Here is a 21,333-nt window from a genome sequence, read left to right as displayed (position 1 = left end):
AGTCTATGCCTAGTACCAGTACCTTGATTGCCTTTTTAAAGACTGATTTTAATGTCAATTTTTTTTTGAATAATCAGCTTGCATCGATTGTTATTGTACTGGACATAGCAGCAGACATGACGAAGATGTCCATTTCTGTCATGCATACTAGTACTGCTTCCTCTTCACCAACTACATTGTACTCAGAGATTTTAACGATATTCATTATATTATATCAGGAACCTTAATTATTAACAATTGCTTGATTACCAATGTACGTTTCTTGTCCGCAGTTAAAGATAAGCCGCAAGAAAAGAAAGAAAGTACAACCCGAAATAAACGAGAAACTTTAGCTCAGGGAGAGTTGAAAGTAGAAGAAAAAACAAAAAAAACAAGCACATCATCGATGCAACAAGCAGAAACTAAACCCAAAACGACATCCACAGGAACAACTAAGGCAGAGAAGGAGAATGTGACTGAGGTGAATGGGAAGGCAGCAACGGACACTGACAATGCTGACAAACCTGCCTCTGAGTCTAATAATAACAGAGAGGTGTTGAAAGAGAAACCTCCAGTACCACCTAAGCCAAGGATAAATGTTAAAGAAATTATTGACAATGGGGGAGAACTCAGGTAGTGTACTTTGGCAGTATGAGTCATCTATGTAGTTACATAGCTACATATTAGTCATATTCACTCAAGACGAGTCACATAGTACCTTTTCAAGATATAACACATTGAGTGAAACTACTAGAATAATGACTTCTGTATAAAAACAAGTGAACATCATCTCAAATATATGCTTGAAGTACAACAAAATTAAATAATAGTTTTGTAGGTGTATTTTTCATCTCAGGCAACTGTGGTGCATTGGTTGCATACAGTACAATTATATGAAGCCACTTTACAATGTATTAGATTAGCCTGTAGCATAAAACTTATGATGCTGGGTTTTTATATTTAGACCACTGATTGGAATATATAAAAAGTGCGATTCATTGTTCTTTAGTAAACTACAGGCTAGAGAAGCATTTGCTGCATACCTAATAAGGGTACAAAGAAGATTGAATGAAGAAGTGTACACTGGTAAAATAGAAAGCGAGTCTGACTCATTGCCACAGGTTAATACAAACACATATTGGACATTTCACTTAATAGAATTATATTTTAATCTTTCCTTTTTCTCTTTGCATGTGTGTTTGTCGTTGTTGTGGTTGTGATGCATGTGATGTTTTTTTCTCCTGTGTGATGCTTGTGCGACTTTCACAGTAAGCTCCAGGCAAGGCATGCCTTTGCGACCTATCTCTTACGAGTGCAGCTCCGGCTTATGGAAGAGACAAACCGACCAGAAGAGCGTACCGATCCAAATGCTCGAAATGATGAGCAAATGGTTAGTGCAGCTTTGCGGATAGGCAATGAGGTACCAACCACTGTTCATCATCTGTGTCAGTAGCCATGCAGCACCTGTCAATGATGTGGAATATATTTCTGCTTCCCATATAAAAGCTCTTCACTAGAACTTGTAATCTGCTTTCTCACATAAATTATGTAAATTAGATAAAGTTTGTTTTCACTATATACCATAATTTGTTTACTAGTATCTAAAAATGCACCAACACTGTTGTAAACTGCATTGGTCATGTTGCTGGCTAGACCTACTCGATGATAATGGGGATGGTACCTGGTACTTGTTAAAGTCCATGCATTGTAATTTGCTGAATCATTGTGTGCCGGGTTTGGATTTTCATTTTCAATTTATCATTGCTTCCATGCTTTTTGAAATGATTGATCTGATTCTATAATTTTTTTAGTTTTTTATTGTTTTTTAAGAATAAGGTTAAATTCAAAATAGTATTTGTGTCACTTGTAAATTGCTGATTGTGTCTGCATGTATGTCTTTACTGTCTCTTTAATCATCAAGGATTTGGTTTTGAGATTTCTCAAGAGAGCTGCAGGCAATCTGCAACAACCGTTCAAAGTAATAGTTCCAAGTAGAAAACTTCCTATCAATGACAGGAGAAGGATATTAGCTAAGCAGCTAGGAGACTTTGTACATATATATGGCAAGGTAAGTTGTCATACTAAAATAGGCTTTGATGGGTACATATTGGTATACATGTATATGTTACTTCAATCTGGTAGGACATTTGCCAACCACAATCAATGGCATTAATACAAATCTGTGGGTGTAAGGCATATTAATTTATTCATGATTACTTGAATATAGAAGTAGATCAACTCTGTATGAATGACATCATTGATTTCAGTGATACAAATATCTATTATCATAATGTAAATTTAAACGTTTGTTTCACCGTCATATCAAGCAGTGTGATTTTTAATTTTTTTTTAATTTGATGTTGTACATGGTATAATATACAAACTACAGAGGGTTCTGAAACCAAAATAAGTGTGTATATGTCTTTCTCATTCAAGGAAACTGAACAATTACAGCAGAGGAAGAGAATAGACAGAAAATATGTTAGCAAAGATGCAGATCACCTAGATAGTTTTGATGAAGATAAATTCAAATCATTTATAAATGTTGCAAGGTAAATAAAACACTGTCTGATTATTTCATTTTAAAGGACTTATAATTAAAGTCAGTTGAGTATATTTAGCCATGGAATGATGGTCCTCTTATTTTATACAGTGAAAGTGAATTGGAAGAAGTGTTGACAGTCTACACTAAAATGAATAAATCAGCCAGTATATTCCTTGGAACAAATTCCAAATCTACGAGTGACTTGAAAGGCCACTCTTCCAGCATTGCTCAGGGTCCCAGCCAATCACTACTACAAAGAAGAAGCAGTACAAGTGAACTACATAAAGTTGGAATTGCAGAGAAAGAGAAAGGTATGGCAGAATTATTTGTATTTTTAAAATCTATGAAAGCTGATATTATGTAAAGTTTAATAATTTGTACACATAATCCACTCCACAAACTGCAGTAGATCTACATGTATATTAGTCCAACACAATTTAGCAATATCACAAACTATCCAACACAATACGATGATAAATCACCTTATATATCAAATATATAATCAAATGTCATTATTTCAAATGTTATTTCAATGGACAATTCTTTAATTGTGAAGATAAATCATATGTTTACGTAATAATTGTTCCCTATTTTGTTTAGGGATTTTCTTTTACAGTCTCAATACTGAGAGTTTGTCCAAAAAACATTACTACATTGAGATTGCCAAACAGCACATTACCTTAGATTATCTGCGCTTGGCATTAAGCACTAGACAAGTGCAGTGAAATCAAATGTAGCACCCTCAGTGTCAATTAAAAGGGAAATTTTGATACACAGCAATTCATATAGAAGATTTATCCAAGCGTTGGATAATTACACATTTCTTACAGTTGGCATAAATGCAATATAATAATTAATTCACATACTGGCATATCGCAATGGATGTAGAAAGTCACAAAAACAATATTTCCTTGCATTGGATCATGTTACACCACTATTTGCATCCAACATTGCTAGTGCATTTATGAAAACTGCATATATCAGCCACGCTATCTCATCCAATTGGGAGCACTAACTGCTACAAACAAATGATTACATTGTGAGAATACCTTATTTATTTATTTGTGGAATACTGCTCACCTAAAAACAGCTTTTCAATTAAAGCAAAACAGAAATTATTTATGTCTTTTGGGAACAGTTCTCACATGATACTAGAATGAAATACACCATATACTCTACATAATGTGATAAAAACAAATGAAGAATTATGATTCCCCAGCAGAGGCAGTGTCAGGTGATATGACCAGATACAAAGCACCGCAAATGCGACCCAAATCAGCCATCATTACCCGAGAACGATTCGTAGACAGCACCACAGGTACATTGCATGGCACGCAGCAAAATAAAATGCAAGGCACAACCTTTATGGTGTGAATTGTTGCGTGATGAGTGCATTTTGTCCACTTATGCATGTTTTTGATCAATTATTCTATCTTTTTGGGTTAAATTGTAGTATTTGCATGACTTTTTTTGTTATATTGTTATCACAATAGTCACGTAATGATGTAAAGAGTTTGCGCACCCCTTCCTTGTTTTACTTCAAATTATTTGTTTGTTAAAATTAAATCTACAATATTCATACCATATTTGTTGTATTTGAAGTGCATGCACTTATGTATACACATAGCACACAGTCCGGCAATCAGTGTCATAAGCTGAGAGCTTGGTGAGCTTCCAGTGCAACTAAAAAATGACTCACATGTACCTTTTTAAAGATCCATTTCTAATAGAGCAAGTATGGTATTGAGTTTGTTATGGTGCATGTAATTTTTGTTTAAATATTCTTTATATTTGTTTCTCTGACTTATTACAGGTGATGGCTTAGTGTGTTGCATTCCGCTGACTTTGTTTCCTTACTTACAGTGTACTGTCATTTAAACTTGTCACCATCATGTCTCTGTATACAGGTGTGTGGGGGCGGTTACAGTTATAGCAAAGAAACATATACTTTCTTTCCCACAATCTGGGAGCTTGATGGTGACATGGTAATCAATCATGGTCTTGACATTGATAAAGTAATATGCTTTCTGAACTGCCTTATTTCAGACTGTCCACAGTTCTTTTTTAGTAACTGTGGTGTGTTTGATAAGTCTGTGCATTTTTATGGAGATTGCATATCGACCCTGTTATATTCTTCTAATGTCCATGCCTGTATTGAAATTAACACTGAAAAAAAAATGTCTTTTGTATGTTATTTTAGCTAATTTAGCTAATTCAGGATGTCGCTAATTTAATGAAGTATAATCTCACTATGAGATTGTTGACATGTTAGTTAAATTAAGATTTAGTTGATTCATTTATTGAGTCAAGTTTGCTGAAATGGCATGTAGAGATACATTGTACATTTATCAATTTACATTGATAAAGTGGTAACTTGAAAATGTTTTAGAAGAAGAAAAAAACAAGTATTTAAATTTATATGTACAGTGCTGATATTGCATGGTAGTTGTTATTATTTATATCTGATACTGACACAGTATTGAGCTTATCTGAAATTGTATTTATTTTGTAGTATTTAAGATTCAGTGCAAACAAATCAAGGCATCTCACTCAGAATGAATGTTTGGATTAACATCTTTTTGTTTACTTATTATTTATTAGTATATATAGCTGTAGTGCACCATAGGGTAAAAACAAAGAAAACTTACTTGAACAATAGTTTAAAACTCCCTATCAACATTCAGTACACTAGAGATATTGCCACTCTTTCAGTCTTTTGTGAGTATGTCCTCAAAGTTATATTTATTAGTGCATGCATAAAGGAAACAACTGACAATCCCAAGTATTGGTGTTAGCACACACACACATGCCATGTGCACACACAGCCACTGCACTAGACCCTAATGTTCCACAGAGCTTCTTTTCCTGAATCACATACACTTCCAAAGTTCAGTAACTGTACAGATATCAGTCTGAGTAAGCCTCTCACTCATATCACAGGGAAAATAGGTACAGCTATGTTTTTTTTTTACGCTCCTTTACTTATGTTTTCTAGGTGAAAACAGCACCCAGGCTGGTAAAGCCAAGATCATCGCACCTCCACCGGGTGATAACAACTATCTTCCTGCCTCCAGTGCTGCTTATGCTAGTGTGGCTAGTATCTACAGTGCCAAATTGGCAACAGTATCACGATCCCGACCCTCCTCTGCAAAATCCACTCAGTCTAACTCAGGTATTTTTCCCCCTGTAAAGGCACTGCATTTAAACAAATATATAATTGTGGTGTGGTGCCCCATTAACTGTTCGTCTAACCATTCACTGAAACATTCTAATTCTGCATGCTGTATTAAACACATTTGAGGCAAAAGATTCATCAGGGTAGTTGTGCTATACTTCCAAAACATAAACAAAAATACTTTTCTTTAACATTTGGACTCCACAAATTTGTTTTTGTTACATTTTCGTTTTGTTTTTTGTAATTTTGTCATCAGTTCTGTTTCATGCATGAAAATTTGCACTTTCCAACTTTCAATTTCTTTTCCTAGAGTTGCAAATTACTTCATTTCTTTTGCTTATAACAGTAGTTCAGTTTCTGAGATGTTATTGTCCATATGAAGGTAGATCTAAAATCTAGCATGTGTTATCTTCATACCCCTACTAGATACTCAAAGCTATGCCGTCCAGCAACACAGCACTAATGTCCATGTTTCATGTCTTCTGTCTGTGTGCTTACTTGATGGTTGTAATGTTGCTTGCTGTGTTTGTTTGTTTGTTTGACTCCCTTGTTCTATTCATAGTATTAACTTGGTTTAATTCTCTTTCACTTTTTTTCTGGGACTGTGACTTTTTTGTTTCTCCCCCACGTTTGTTGAACCACACCTGTACACAGGGATCAGCCTTAAAAGCTTCAGTCGACCCAGCTCTGCGATTACTGTGTACCGAGATAATACTGGTGGAGAAATAGGTATAGAGTTTACTAGCATACTAGCACTCTAGTTTATTTTGTAGTGACTTAATTGTTTCCCTCCCTTGTCCACTCACATTTGATTTAACCCCCATATTTGTTTTTTTATTAAACTCAGTGTTTTGTTTACCTGTTTACATGTACATATCTCCCCATATATACTAATCCTTTGTTTATTACTCTCTGTGTGACAGGACAAGTGTGGTGTTCACAACTGCTGAGTTCAGTTGTTTTGACTTTTTTTTAATGATGTGATTGTTGGCACTAACCGTGATATTTCCAGCTACTGTTCTGCAAATAACATGACATCACAACATTATCATCAATCGTTTCTAATCATTTCATTCCATTCCATGTCATTTTGCTTTTCCCTTCCTTGCTCCATTTCAGGTCCTCTGTGTATATCCACTTGTTCATTCATACCATTCCTATATCATGGTGTTAGTTCATTGTATACAAACATTTTTTGCATGGGTTTTTCTCTTTCTCCAGCGACGAGACACTTTTCTGAAGACAGTGAACAAGCCATTCAAGACGCTTTACAGAGGTTGGCCAGGCGGCAGGCGGCTCGTCAGTATTCCTCATCCAGCATGCAAAACCAGAATTTACTAACTCATGTTTATCTTGGACAGTACTCTGGCAGTACTGGTAGCTTAGACAATCCCACCTGCCCCGGCAGTCTGTCAGCATCTCGTGGTTCAGCAAATGCAGGGCAAAGGTCACGGATGCACAGTTGGGAAGGGATGAAGAGCCATAGTACTACCAGTGTCACAGGAACATATCCAACCACAGCTCAGAACTATGTCAACCGACAGGTGATGTCCCAGGAACAGATATCACAGACCCAATCACAGCTACATGACTTGGCTAAAATGAGTCAAGAGCGGATGAAACAACAGCAGTCACAACCACATTCTGAGGTGAGGAGATCTAGCGTTAGTGAGTCAACCCGGAGTAACCCCACTAGCGCAGGTACCGCCACCTCTAGCACTCCTCTAGATGGAGCACCTGAATCTAACAGTTATGCATCAGAAGGTAATTCACTGGCCCCTAGTGAGTTAGCCAATGCCTATAATACTGTCATAGGAGTGGCACCTCAAAATAACTATCAGCCATCACCTGGTAGCTATCAGTTACAATATGCACTACAACAACAGCTACAGCAGCAGCAGACTCATCAACATCAACAACATCATCAGTCCAGACCCAGTACATCGCAATCAGCATCTAGATCAGTTACCGCCGCACTTCAAAATAGACCGGCCACTGCTGGCAAGTCTCAGGAGGCACATTATGACCACACTAGATCTAGACATCAGGCTAAGGTGGGTGAATAGAACTGGCTGGCTGGTGTGTGGAAAACTAATCTCTATAAAATCAATAACACCCTAAAATTGCGTGCATATTAAAGGTAAATTGTCAGGTGTCAATAATTAAGGGCTAAGTATCATTAATCTTATTTATACTGTGGTTAAATTAACAAGTATTCATGCTTAATAGTGTGCTCAGCTTGCTATGCTTATTCACAGCTGTTAAATAAATTCATAAAATCTAATATTGTACATTGTAATGTAACACTACTTATCCATGCATCATTCACTCATTAATTGCATAATATTAATTGATATCATTAATTGTAATTGTAACTGAAATCTCCCAAATATATGGACTGATATATGATATTGTAAGAGACTATGTTAAATTCCACCCATTCAACTGAACTCTCCCTTAAATGCTAGCTTTGTAATGTCAAAAGGTACCGGGATGGAGTCTAAAATTTGAGTAAATGCTTGACTGTATTGCTTACATGTTTTGTGTCTTTCCACTACCACACCATCCAAATCATTCATCGCCATTCTCACAGGCCTCTAACATTAACTGATTTGTTCAGTGGAATGTGTCATTCATAAAGACATGCATTTGAGAATACATAACTTGGTATGAAATCAAAGAAAAATTACATGTCTAGGTTTATGGACATTGTGTTAGTATGGCACCATAAAGCAGATATTATTACTATGAATTAATCTTTAGGTTAACCATTTGTATATTTACCCCGAGAAGTATTAGTAAGTGTTTGAAGTGACCAAAAATCACCTAGTCCAGTTCTGGAAATCACTAATAGTGATCAGCCTGCTTGCTTCAGCTTATTGTGTGATATATTGCATTTCACATGTAGAAGTCCTTTTATGGTTGTGTGACCAGCAATTGTTTTTTCTTTCATTTTTAGATTGCACAGGCACATAACAACATGTCTCAGCAGTTATCACCACAGCAGTTGTTGACACCTAAGCCACCTATTCAGATGTCATCTGGGAGTAGAAAACCAGTCAGTATTCAAAGACTTGCAAGGTAGGAGAACATTTATTATTAGAGGTGACTCCAGCAAGTCACTGTATATACAATCTATCATTATACTGACTACATTAATATATACATTTTACTTTTGTTACCAATGTGGTGTTATTTTATTGTTCAGAAAACCCACCAAACTAGTTTTCATGAAAAAATTACTCAAACATTTTTGGTTTAACACATCTAAACATTTTGTTTGGTAGACATGGTAAAAAAATCTGTTGTTATAAGAAGAGTAGATATGGTTGTCGCAAATTGTTAGAAAACAATTCTGATGATTACTATTTATTTTTGATATGTTTTATCATAGATTCCTACGTAAATAGTTCCAAAATTAGTCATGCATTATTGCCATAAAGAAATAGATATGCAACAAAAAGTTGTGATAAATTTTTCACTTGTATTCTAATTAAGTTGGATCCTGCAATGGCCTTTCATGCCACACTATGTACATTTTTTTTGTGGTCAGAGAGGGTGTTACCAGTAGATCATGTCACAGGACTGATTTTATCACTATCCACCTCAGTACTAACTATAGCAATTTAAAGCGGCAATAGCTGTAACTATCAATTTTTATTTTTAATAAAACATTTTCTGCGTCATTACTGGCAATTACCTTGTCATCTTGTAAAGCTAAGCCTCTCTTTGATGGCCTGACGGATGATAATTTTATGCGTCATTTCCCATGATAATAGTCTGTATCATCTGCCATCATTTTCTATGATTCCCACCACGTGACCAATTTGCTACGACTTGACCCATAAAATTTGCCTTGTGTAGGCTTACTTTGCCCATGCAGTTGTGCCTAACACAATATTTGGACATCTTTATATAGTTACATGTATAAGTTCCACTTTAAATTAATATTTCTACCAGCATCAGCCAAAAAAATTAAGCTTCATCTGTTAATTGTGGTTTTCTCTAAGTTATTTCTGTGACTCGTACACTATCAGTGGCTCCAACCTTTTTAGTCCTCGTTCGGACGCAGTCCGAAAACGGGGACTTATGTTTTGACCTTGACCGTGCATGTGTGTGTGTGTGCGTCTGTGTGTGCGTCCGGACCTGTATTTTAGAAATGCCTGGACCAATCACAATCAAACTTCACACATACATCATACATGATATTATACATATGCATGTCAATTTGTTTCATGATCTGATTCAAGATGGCTGAATGGCGGCCATTTTTGTGCTGCAAATCATCAAAATCAAGCATTTCTCGGCTGTTTATAGATGGATTTTGTTCAAACTTGGTATATACATTAGACATTATAGGATCTTGATGCACATCATTTTGTTTTACGATCTGATTCAAGATGGCAGAATGGCGGCCATTTTTGTGCTAAAAAATCCTAAAAATCAAGCATTTTTCGGCTGTTTACAGATGGATTTTGTTCAAACTTGGTATATACATTAGACATTATGGACCTTGATGCAAATAATTTTGTTTTTCAGATAAGATTCAAAATGGCCGACTGGCAGCCATTTTGTTTTAATGAATGTGGTTCTTGTGCCATATCTCTGACTTGCTTTCACTGATTATGTTCAAATTTCAAATATTCATTATACATCATGTCATAGATAAACAGATTTATTGGTTTGACGATCCTATTCAAAATGGCCAAATGGTGGTCATTATTGTGCTAAAAAGATCATCAAATATCAAGCATTTCTGGCATTTATGGATGGATTTCGTTCAAACTTGGTACATACATTAGACATTACAGGTTCCTGATGCACGTCATTTTATTTTTCAGATTGGATTCAAAATGGCTGACTGGCGGCCATTTTGTTTTAATGATTGTGCTTTGAGAGCCATATCTCTTAAATGCTTTGACTTATTACATTTAAATTTTATATTCGTTATACATCATGTTATATATATACATGTAGTCAAAATGGAAGATTTTGAATGCTGTTCCAGAGCAATATCTCTCAATATGGACAAGTACTTGTTTGACGATCAGATACAAATGTCGATCATTTTAATGTTAAAAAAATCATATTCCTGACATGGTTATATTCCCAACTATATTACTATAAACAAAACTATATATCTTAAATTTGATAACTAACAGGGACTGAATAACATGGCAAACTTTTGCACAATCTGCATTGATCATATTTTAGTACTCTGACCTGATTAAACTTTGAACCTTTTACCTTTTACTAATATCTTTCTTCATAGCAAACAATTATGCTAATTTGCTTTGATTCTGTACTTTTAATTGGTAGGACAACTCAATTTGACAATGGATATCCCAACGATAGAGATTTATACACCAGTTTGAGGTACAACACATCACTTGGGTTATCATCCAAAACAGTTCACAATTCTGGTTATTCTAGCACAGGTAAGCAACCTATACTGATAATTACTTAACATGGCCAACTACTAAATACAAATAATTTATTAAGTTTTGAAAAGAAGTTACAGCTAGTCATCATTAAATAGTATTCCACCAGATTGAGTGTGTGAGAAAAATCAGACAAAGAAAGGATTGAATCCTGAGTTTGCTGTGTCAGTGTGGTAAAAAATATGTGAAAATAATAATTTATGGATGAAGTGTGTGTGTTTATATGAGAGTGTATTTATTATTTAATTCCTATTCAGCATGTGTTTTACAAGTTATTTATTGTTGTTAGTATTAATTCTTTGACTTAGCTGTTCCCCATGTGTGTATGCTTTACTTACATATAAAGTATGTTTGTTTATTTGAATGGAATGTGCAAACTTATTTATTTGGCAGGTCAGTATCTTACAAGATTGGCTTCTCAGTGGAAAGGAGGTAGCTACAGTAATATTTGTAGTAATGTTTAGCTTTATTTAATCCATATATTTACAGTTGACCATCATAATATAAATATTCAAGCACCCTTTGGTGCACACTACGCATGTTTTCGCACACACGTGCATGCATGATAATATTACATCTAGATGAGCACAATAGTATTTAGAATTCTACACACTTGGCTTATAATATTAAAAAGCTTTTTACATTTTTTGGAAATGATTTGTGCATAATTAAATTCCACAGATGTCCCACTTGTTTGTCCCACCAATCTCATCTTCTGTTTGGTGTATTCAGGCATGAATTCCCACCCACAGAATCTGTCCATCCCTATGCTTTGTATAATTGCATAAAATTAGATCTACATGTGAGTAGTTTCTCTGGAGAATATTGTGTTGTACTGATGAACTTACATGGATTAATTGACAAAGATCAACGCTGCAAGAGACTGAAACCATTCATCCCTCCGCTTTATCCATACCTCTCAGCGAGATACTTAACTTATCCCATTTACTAAGGGTGTTTGAATATTTAAAGATACTGTATTTGAGTACATTTCATTATTTCTGTGGTTTAGTAGTGAATCTGTGGAGTGTCCATATGGTTTGTGTATGTATGTTTCCTCTAATTTTCTTTATTTGGTATAACAAAGTTAGTTAGCCTTATTTAAGCTGTAATAGTAACAAAAAGATGTGCGTGCAATAGTATTCATTAACGTCAATAAACATAACATCATTCTTACTAGGTGCATTTCAATTTCAAAAATAGTAATCTGATGTTCTCCTCTTACCCAGCATGTTGAATCTCTACAAATGTAGTTACATCATAGTTCTATATTTCTGTATTTTAACAAGAGATTGACAGCAAGCTGGAGTGCCATTCCATGTATGAGCACTTCTTTTTCATCATACACATCATCAGTGTCTAGCACATTGTCTGTATAACCAGGATTCTCAATATACACTGTAATGCTGAAAACAACTCTCTAGCAATGTCACGCCATATATGGAATTGCAATTATAATATTATTATGTGGTCACTGATATTATATTTATCTGAATCTAAAATTATTGGCTTTGGAAACAAATGCAATGCAGAGTTGTAGGAGTATTCTGGTGTTTGACTTATCTCACACACATGGCTTGTTGGTATATACTGATTTTCACATTCTTTGCTTGCAGGTTCCCAACAAGGCACCATAACCAAACACTGACCATGACTGATAATATTGGACAAGATAAAGTGCAACAATTCCACTGTGATAAAAAAAAACTTGCATTTACAGCTTTGATATATTACTTTGACCATCAATAATCCAGAATGTGAGCATTATAGCATTTGCTCTTTTATTAGCACTGACAATGAATGCAATTTTGTTATTTATATGTGCTTTTAGTAGAGTAGAGTAAGTAGCTGGATTATTAGATTGTAGTATTGCATGTCAATATACTTTGGTATGTTTTTAGTTTGTGCTGTGTCAGATTGTCTTTTAAACTGCAGTATCTTCCTTGTCTGTGCATGTGATCCACTATAATACGTTAGCATTATAGTGGATGTCTGATTTGGCTTTTTCTCTACTCAAAATAAATACATCCACAATATTGTTTAATTCTTGAAGACCTATATTATCACAAACCACCGCCCACTAAAACCGAATATGTGCCTTCTTTATCATAATCTTACTTGTGAACTGTTTGTTGTTCTACTCTTGTTGTAGTTTTGCTGTTATTCAGTATATCTATGATTTCTCTGTTCTCTGTGTCAACTGTGTTAAAATTCACTCTTCCGTTTTGAGTTTGAACATTATATTCAGTTAGCATACATACATATTTTTTATTCAGTTATTTTGTACATACGATATGCTCAGATAATTCCCTTTTGTAAATATATTTGGGCTATGTGTAATTTTAAAGGGCTTTAGATATTTTATCAGTGGATATCATTTTTTTATTATTATTCCATATGATTATTTTAATGCTTTTTATTTTTTAATGACATATGACAGATTGTTTATAACTATCCTCTGTGTTGTGTTCAGAATCTGCAGTTATGCCTAGACGTGTAGCCGAATGGTTCATAAATATCTTGCCAAAGACAATGCAATGAAAACAATAAAAACATTTTTAGGCCAATAAAAAAAATACATTTGTTTCTTGTCCTGTGACATTCAAAGAAATGGTGCAGTGCTTTGACAAAACAAAAAACAAAGAGGTCTTAAGGTACCTCAATGCACCTCAATGTCTGATGACCAGAATAAAATCTATTTTTTTGGGCTATGTAAATATACCTGTAACTATATCAGTGCATGTTTTCAAAGAACAGCAGACTCCCCTACCTATCTATTGTGTACTTATTTTAAATCATGTTGAATGGAAAAAGATTATTTGTTTTCTGTATAAATTGAAATGAAGTGATTTTTTTCTTTTTTTTAAACAGACAATAAATCACGCACTTTCTTATTAAAAAAGCACTCTGTATTTATTATATTATATATATATTATACATAATGTAGGTGTTAGAACAGATTGGTTAATTTGGTAACACCAATCATCTATATTGTTGTCTGGAGTATGAATTCTGGAATATCAGTGATCACTTTTACAGAAAACACACATGTGACAGTTGGTTACATCAACGTCCATGTAATTAGTGGGTGAGGGTACAGTGATCTCTGCAATCATTCATCTCATTCAAATGAGATGAGGTCTGTGTATGTTTAATGGGATGTTGGATAACTTGTAATATTTTTTGCATCTATTGGTTTGAGAAATTTGAAGAAAAAAAACATTTTATAGGCTGGATTTTTGTACACACCCTTCAAAAAAAAAATAATTCCATGAATTCTCATTTTTCCAGTCATCAGTATTTAGCATAGGAATTATTGAGAATCCTGTATGACCCTCTATTGTATAATCCGGTGATTCTCACGTTGCTAAAAGCTTTCATGAAAACTTACTTTTAATTATAACCCTGTTTAATATTTATTAAAAATCGTAGGAAATTAATTAGAAAAATAAAAATCTCAACTACATTTGCATGACGTCAACACCATGTTGGTCAGTTGCGTGATCTTGGGTTTACGGGATTCATAGTACAGAATAGTGAGTGACTCAAGCGTTTTAGGGACGCAACATGGTACTGCCGATGCATCAGGATTAAGAGACTGATAGAGACTGAGAATGGTAGTGTGTTGAGTGTTTTGACTCCACAGATATGGACAAGCTCCGCCGCAGTAGTTGGCGTTGTAACCCTGTGGTGCGTGGATCCATGTCCAGCCAAGGTCTTTCTTGAAATCGATGTAGAGCTGTCTCAAACAGCAGTTGGTTTCTGTCGGTATAGGGAAGCACTGAGTGGCATCTAAACTACGTTTTTTACGTCCCTGGCTGTTTCCAACAACTGTAGATGCTTGTGGTGCCTGGGAAACGACAAGTATATGGGGATCTTTGCCTTCAGTGTCCTCAAAAACAGGTATATCACCTCGTCCTCCACCTCTGTTGGGACCTCCACCCGGTCCACTTGACACTGGTATCTCGGTCAAACCTGAAAGAAAGTTTTTTTTATATGCATAAACCTGTTAACTGTTGCCAGTTCTTTCAATACGCAAACTTTCACTTTTACTGTGAATGCTGGCTCACAAGACATGTAATACATGCATTCTCTGAATCATTAAACATGTTTAACATGTATGCTTTAAAATATTAACATAATATTATAATTTCATTTCTGTTTCTTAGGTTTCTTTGAAATAGTCTCTGAATAAAGACATCAATGTAATACAATTTACAAATCAATACATTTTGATTTTGGAAAAAGGGAATAGGTATCTACAAAATATAGTATTGTATCCTTAATACCTGCTATGTATATCTGTAGTTGTTCACTCTGTCCAGGAATAGGAACTCCTGATGGTGAATACTTGAAACCACCGCAAGGCACTGTCAGCTCCAGACCAAAGTCACTTGCTGAAAGAGAAATTTGGAAAAGATATGTGCATTTAATTAATTTGAAAAATGCTTACTGTTTTTAAATCTTTGTTATGTTAGTGAGTTAGCATATTCCAGTACTAGTATATCATCAATCACCATAACAACTCAGTTAGAATTTCAAGATGGTTGTTTGGTAGAGAATATTGCTCTATGGACCGTTTCCCAACCCACTGCACCCAAACTGTGAGTGTGTTGGACCAATGAATAATAATTATTCATACCATTCCATGAAAAGAATTAAAATTCTACATAAAATGCTAACAAACTAACCCCAAAAAAGTACAAAAAAGTAAAATTCTAAACGATGTCATACCTGGGATAAAAAGAAAGCGTACTGTGGAATACTTTATTTTCGCTGAAAAGGCTTTTTGGGCGTTTTGTTTGGAATTTATTTTCACTGATTTTTGGTGAGTTTAATGGGAAATATAGGAACTAAAGTATATTCGCTGGATTTTATTTTCACGGAATCATCCCTTCAGCAAAAATAGCGAAAATAAAGTATTCTACAGTAATAAAGACTGAATGAATAATACCTGGTTTAACATGCTGTTATAGATAGTAATGTATTTATATCTATTTAGTTATAGATAATATAGGAGTCACTGTGGTTTTGATTGAGATTCAGGCCTAAACATGGGTTTGTTTGTTTGTTTTACTATATGAGATTATGGAGAATAATATACTTGTAAATCGTGTTTTAATTTATGTAGACACCTTACCTGGGTCCATAATCCATTGTATGACTGTTGTTGTAATATCAAATGAAATCCAGCCACTAGAAGAAGGATTCAGAGTTCTACTATGTAGATAACGTTGTCCAAATTCTGAACTTCCAAAGGATGGAGGCAGAAGCGTATATAACTCAATTCTCTGTGACTTTGAAGTAGCGGCTGTGTTGGCAACTTGATACAGGCGTAGTTCGGCGTTGTTTATATTAGATAGGTCAATGTCTTTCAACCCCGAAAGATCAAAACGGATGAAGAGACTGTGACCTGCATCAAATCTTGGCTTTGTGTAAGTGTTCTCTGATAAAAAACGTCGAAAATGAGTAATATGATTAGTTGACAAGTTTGGGTTTAGTTCTTAAAAAACAAAAGTGTGTTTTAAATGACCATAGATGGCGCACTTTCTCGTGTGGCAGGACTGACCGGATGGACGTAATCTACTTCCATTTTGCTACTTCCTCAGTTTTTCGTCTTTATTGTAATTTTCTTTTTCTGTGTCAATATCCAAATAAGGATACGATTATGCAATAAAGATTATTATTATTATAATTACAAGCAGCACACGCGGAAAGCGGAAGATTTAATGAATACCGACTGAAAGGAAATCCTGAAGACTCTAGCCCACTCATTATAAGTTGTGTTTCCCATACTTTCTGAATCAATCACAAATAGTAAGTTGCGCATAAGAAATGAAACAAATAACTCCCTTTAAACTCTGCGAAACAAAAAAAGCTTGAGTGATTTATTAGAGAACACGTGATTGACAAATACCGTGTTCATTTCACTTCCATGAATTCATAAAAAAATGCTTGTATATATAAAATACAGTATATGGATGCTAGGTTCCAACTGTGACAATCGCAGAATGGAAACCATGCACTAAGACTAGCTTTTGTCGGTTTGTACATTTTTACTACGACGCTGATTGGCAGAAAAACTCGAGGTGTGCATTTAAAGCTTGCGATGACACGGTCTACAACTGAATTATTTGTGATTTGTTCGGCGTCTCTACGCATTGAGAAAAAACCGCAATATTATTGTGCGAAAATGTTATATTTTATTTTATTTTATATGACGCATATTATACTCACGATCTCCATGATGAGTTGTTCGGCGTGTCGTATACCCCCCCCCCGTTACTAGTAGAAACTTATTCACGGGTACGCAAAATGTTTCAAAATTAGCAAAGGATTCTTTTTTGACATTTTCGATGGTCAGTGTGTCATAAAAAGTAAAACACGCAACTACAACACGATTGTGTCAGTGCTGGAATACCATAATACTACTTATTTGTATACATGGTCAACTTTCACAACTAGCTGATATAGCTACAAAACACGTCATATTTAGCTCATTCAAGACGCAGCAATAATGTATTAATATGTTCACAGTGGAAAGCATTAAATATTTATTGTTGTACAATGACGTCACTAGAAGACGAGCACAGAAGCCAGTCAAAAGCCAGTACAAACTGCCGTCAACTTATGCGAATTAAAGTACGAAACAATCATGACGACTGTTACCTTCGTTGGGCCATTCTTCATCTCTTACACATTTCGTCACTTCGCTGGCATAGTAGCTATTATCATCATCGTCCCCACCACGATTACATTCGTCTTTTTGGTCCCTTGTACGTTCGTTTAAAAGATCCACTGTCTGGTTGTACAGAAACATGATCTCCTCGGGTACGTCATCGGGCCCCTCGTCTTCAGGGGGACTTTCCAAGCCAAGTTTGCTCAGAATCTGTCCCCGGATCGCATTGATACGTTTGGGTTCGTACTGATCCCAGTCCAAAGTGCATTGCGATGTTGCCATAGAAACTCTGATAATTATACTTAGAAAAAAACAAGATAGTAGATATGTCTTATGCCCAGCCATCTCGAGATCGTTTATCAACGCAATCGTCTCCTTGACACTTCTCACCGTTGATGCATGCTTATATACACGTGCACGATACCATGTGGGCTGCGACAGGAATGTTCTACTGTGTTGGTGTGGGTGCTATAGTTTCCTTCATAGGAGTCATAGTAGCAATAATTTTAAATTTGATACTCCTTCAAGGGCTGGTCGTAAAGCGCGTCGACACGAAGTTAGATTACAGAGCACCGTTATTCGATATTGCTATACAACAAAAACCGAGTGTTTAAGATATCTCATCATTTCACTGTTTGTTTACTTGATCACAATCGTGCCTCAGATTGGTTTTGTGAAACCACTACAGTCCCTCAGTCAACAAATATTTCCCGGCGTGAATGGAATGCCCCGAGATCATTGTTGTGACATACCTTTCGAGTGTCTGGTGATAGATTACGTCTTCTAATAAAACATCGCTTGTCTATTTTGATCTTATATTTATATAGAGCTGTAGCAAGAATTCACACTAAAACACATGTGCGAACAGGAAGACATTAAAAAAGAAGAAGATACACTTTTATCATCAATGCAACTCAGTTCTCGCATACCGGGTCCCACATCCCGTCACTACAACGACCTTGTCATTCAGGCGTGACCACAAATTGTGACCAATATCAGGAAACCGCACCAGGCGTGACGGGAAATACTTTTACATTTTTCTGTCCTGTGTTTTAAACACATCGAAGTATAGACGGAATGAATGGGCTGGGAAAGTATGAAATAGACAGCAGATATTGCATTTCTTCACGATGGCGACATCCCCCGCCAGGGTCACGGTACGTCATTCTCTCTGCTGGGAGAAATTATGTTAATTTATCTGCAAATAAATTATGTTTTTTAATCTAACTACTCCAACATAAATAAAGGCCGGCCTCATCCACGCTGGATACCATCATTCATTCAATTTATTGTCATAGTTGTAATTTCACCCTGGCAATGATATATGAATTCTATAAACACTGTACAGTTGACGAGTTCGAGTGTATAATATTACACCACCACATGTGTCGTCCCACCATTACTGTGCTGCCCCAGTTTACGTTTTATAAATATGGTATAGATCAAAGGCTAAATGCATTTCACCACAGGAAGATATACAATCACATAGAAATGAAAGACACATACCACATGTAAGCAACACGATATATCACAGCATTGGTCACTATTGAAGCTAATCATAAGTTATTAAGTATACTTGGAGATGATTTGATGTTCCGTTTTCGAGCCTCTAACAAGTCTGGAATGCGGTCTCTTTTTGCGCCGCCAAAGTAACTGGAAAAACTGTAACTGAAAAAGGGCAGGTAATCTTGGACACATGAATACAGGATGACCACGAGCTCATTCGACATGATGCTTTGATGTATTATTGATGCATACAAGCCAGGGGAAATCGTGACGGTATAAATAACGATGTAAATGTTATTAAAAGCGCGACCTATAGTAGTACATAGGTCATGAGAAAAAGACGAATGGGTTATCGATCTATTAATCATTTCTATGGAGAACGCATATTTATTCATATTTCTAAGCTTTCAATATAATTTGTTAAGAGGTAGAAAGTAGATGAATATGTACAAATATTTATTTATTGCATTCTTAGAAATGCAATGTTTCTACTACTGCTATGAGAGAAAGGAAAATAAGGGTATAAAATAATGTTACACATCCTGATTGGAGTTGTGTATATATAATTACCAATCTTTTTTTATTACGTCATCTTTGACGTCATCGGGACGTTAATGTAATGTCTTGTACATTTGTTGGCGTATTAAGTTTTGAGAGCATATCAAAACAAAGTGCAGTTCACATCTATTTCATTCTGTGTACATCTTCTGCAAATTCTATTTGCAGTAGGTATTTTAGGTTGAGTACATCTTCCTTTTCTATTATTGCCAAGTTGTGATTACTAATTCTAAATTATGTCATTGTCACGTACGATGTCCTGGCACAACGAATTGGGTTAGAAAGCATTAAAAATAAGATTTAAATATTCCCATTATTGCTTTTACAAGACGTCAGACAATTCTTATCACCACTGGATGAGATGCACGCACATACATCATCACATAGTATAGCGTTATCATGTACCAATAGAACGGCGTGTTAAAATAATCAAAACAGAATGGCCTGTTTTGTGCGTTACAATTCCCACAAGCCAAGGTAATGTTTTGCCAGAAAAAAAGGTCTGGTCGAAATATATATTTGAAGATAGTGAAACTATTGATCACCTTGTCCGTGATTTGTGAATTATACTATAATTTATGACATTTATTTCGCAATAGTTACGAACTCAATGAAATAAATATTAGTTTATCAAAAACATTGGACATAATTCTTGTTTGTGAGGAATTCGCTGACATTTTAGTTTAGTGTAGATGCGTGGGCCATAAGTGTAGCCTCAATTTTAAAAATAAAATGGTCACCATCGGGCCATCTTTAATTGGATCATCAAGTCAATGTACATACACATCTCAGCAAATTTAAGCAGGAAAATACCAATTTTGGTGAAAAATACTTGAAAAAGTTTGCTGGAAAAAATGCAGTTATACCGGTACTACATATTGAAAAATAGACTAAGTGATTATTATCCACATTCTTAGTATACCTGTACGTTTTCTTTTTCTGTACTTGATTTGAACTTTCAAGCTAAGCTAATTTTATCAGAATCTGATTGCATCTAATTACACTTGTGTTGGTTTCATCTCTCCACTCACCTGCATTTTTATCAGTATCTCTAAAAATATACAAGTCAGCTATACCAAACTTGAACTGCACAGAGATTATATACTGGTTCATAATATTGTTATCCCAGCCACAAGAAGTTCTGACAACAGAAGATGACAGACATTGTAGCCACTGTACCACGCCACTTCATTATAACAGGAAAGATATAAATGGGGCAACAAGATGATTTCTGTTTTGCTAAAATATTTGACAAATTTTGCATGTTTAATCAGTTTGTCAAAAGAGGTAGCTATGCAGTGTCGTAACAAGTGAACATAAAATCTACTCGCACGCTGACCAGAATTTGTTTAGGCCTACACCACCCATAATGTAAAATTCATGCCTTTAATACGGAAACTGACTCAGCAATGTCGCCCTCCACGGCCATAGTTATTTATTCATACGTTTT

At 35.3% G+C, this 21,333-nt stretch overlaps 2 protein-coding genes across 8 annotated transcripts in view; one reads left to right on the top strand and one right to left on the bottom strand.

Moving 5' to 3' along the window:
- The window catches only part of LOC100372717 (tubulin polyglutamylase TTLL5-like), a 35,070-nt gene extending 21,028 nt beyond the window's left edge, over positions 1-14,042 (top strand). For 2 of the 7 annotated variants that reach the window (XM_085508289.1, XM_085508278.1), the window contains 12 exons: positions 273-612; positions 1,249-1,369; positions 1,901-2,047; positions 2,416-2,531; positions 2,633-2,835; positions 3,744-3,842; positions 5,520-5,696; positions 6,354-6,428; positions 6,921-7,753; positions 8,659-8,780; positions 11,019-11,137; positions 12,757-14,042. In XM_085508289.1, the coding sequence (XP_085364415.1) occupies positions 273-612; positions 1,249-1,369; positions 1,901-2,047; positions 2,416-2,531; positions 2,633-2,835; positions 3,744-3,842; positions 5,520-5,696; positions 6,354-6,428; positions 6,921-7,753; positions 8,659-8,780; positions 11,019-11,137; positions 12,757-12,788 (2,384 nt within the window). In that variant the 3' untranslated portion in view covers positions 12,789-14,042. Of the gene's footprint in view, positions 1-272; positions 613-988; positions 1,101-1,248; positions 1,370-1,900; positions 2,048-2,415; positions 2,532-2,632; positions 2,836-3,743; positions 3,843-5,519; positions 5,697-6,353; positions 6,429-6,920; positions 7,754-8,658; positions 8,781-11,018; positions 11,138-12,756 lie in introns of all 7 variants that reach the window. The other 5 variants (XM_085508282.1, XM_085508297.1, XM_085508287.1 and 2 more) reach the window with 5 other exon arrangements.
- On the bottom strand, positions 14,031-18,175 carry TGFbeta2 (transforming growth factor beta 2). Its single transcript, NM_001184798.1, has 4 exons — positions 17,810-18,175; positions 16,281-16,586; positions 15,430-15,537; positions 14,031-15,115 (listed from the first exon to the last, which is right to left on the bottom strand). The coding sequence occupies exons 1-4, from the start codon at positions 18,162-18,164 to the stop codon at positions 14,598-14,600; spliced, it is 1,287 nt and encodes a 428-aa protein (NP_001171727.1). The 5' UTR covers positions 18,165-18,175; the 3' UTR covers positions 14,031-14,597.
- Positions 18,176-21,333: the final 3,158 nt, after the last annotated feature.

The sequence above is a fragment of the Saccoglossus kowalevskii genome, chromosome 2 (assembly GCF_978046115.1).
Source record: "Saccoglossus kowalevskii chromosome 2, keSacKowa6.1, whole genome shotgun sequence".
Taxonomy (NCBI): Eukaryota; Metazoa; Hemichordata; class Enteropneusta; family Harrimaniidae; genus Saccoglossus; species Saccoglossus kowalevskii.
Note: the sequence above shows the minus strand (reverse complement) of the source record. Positions and strands in the feature narration are given on the sequence as shown.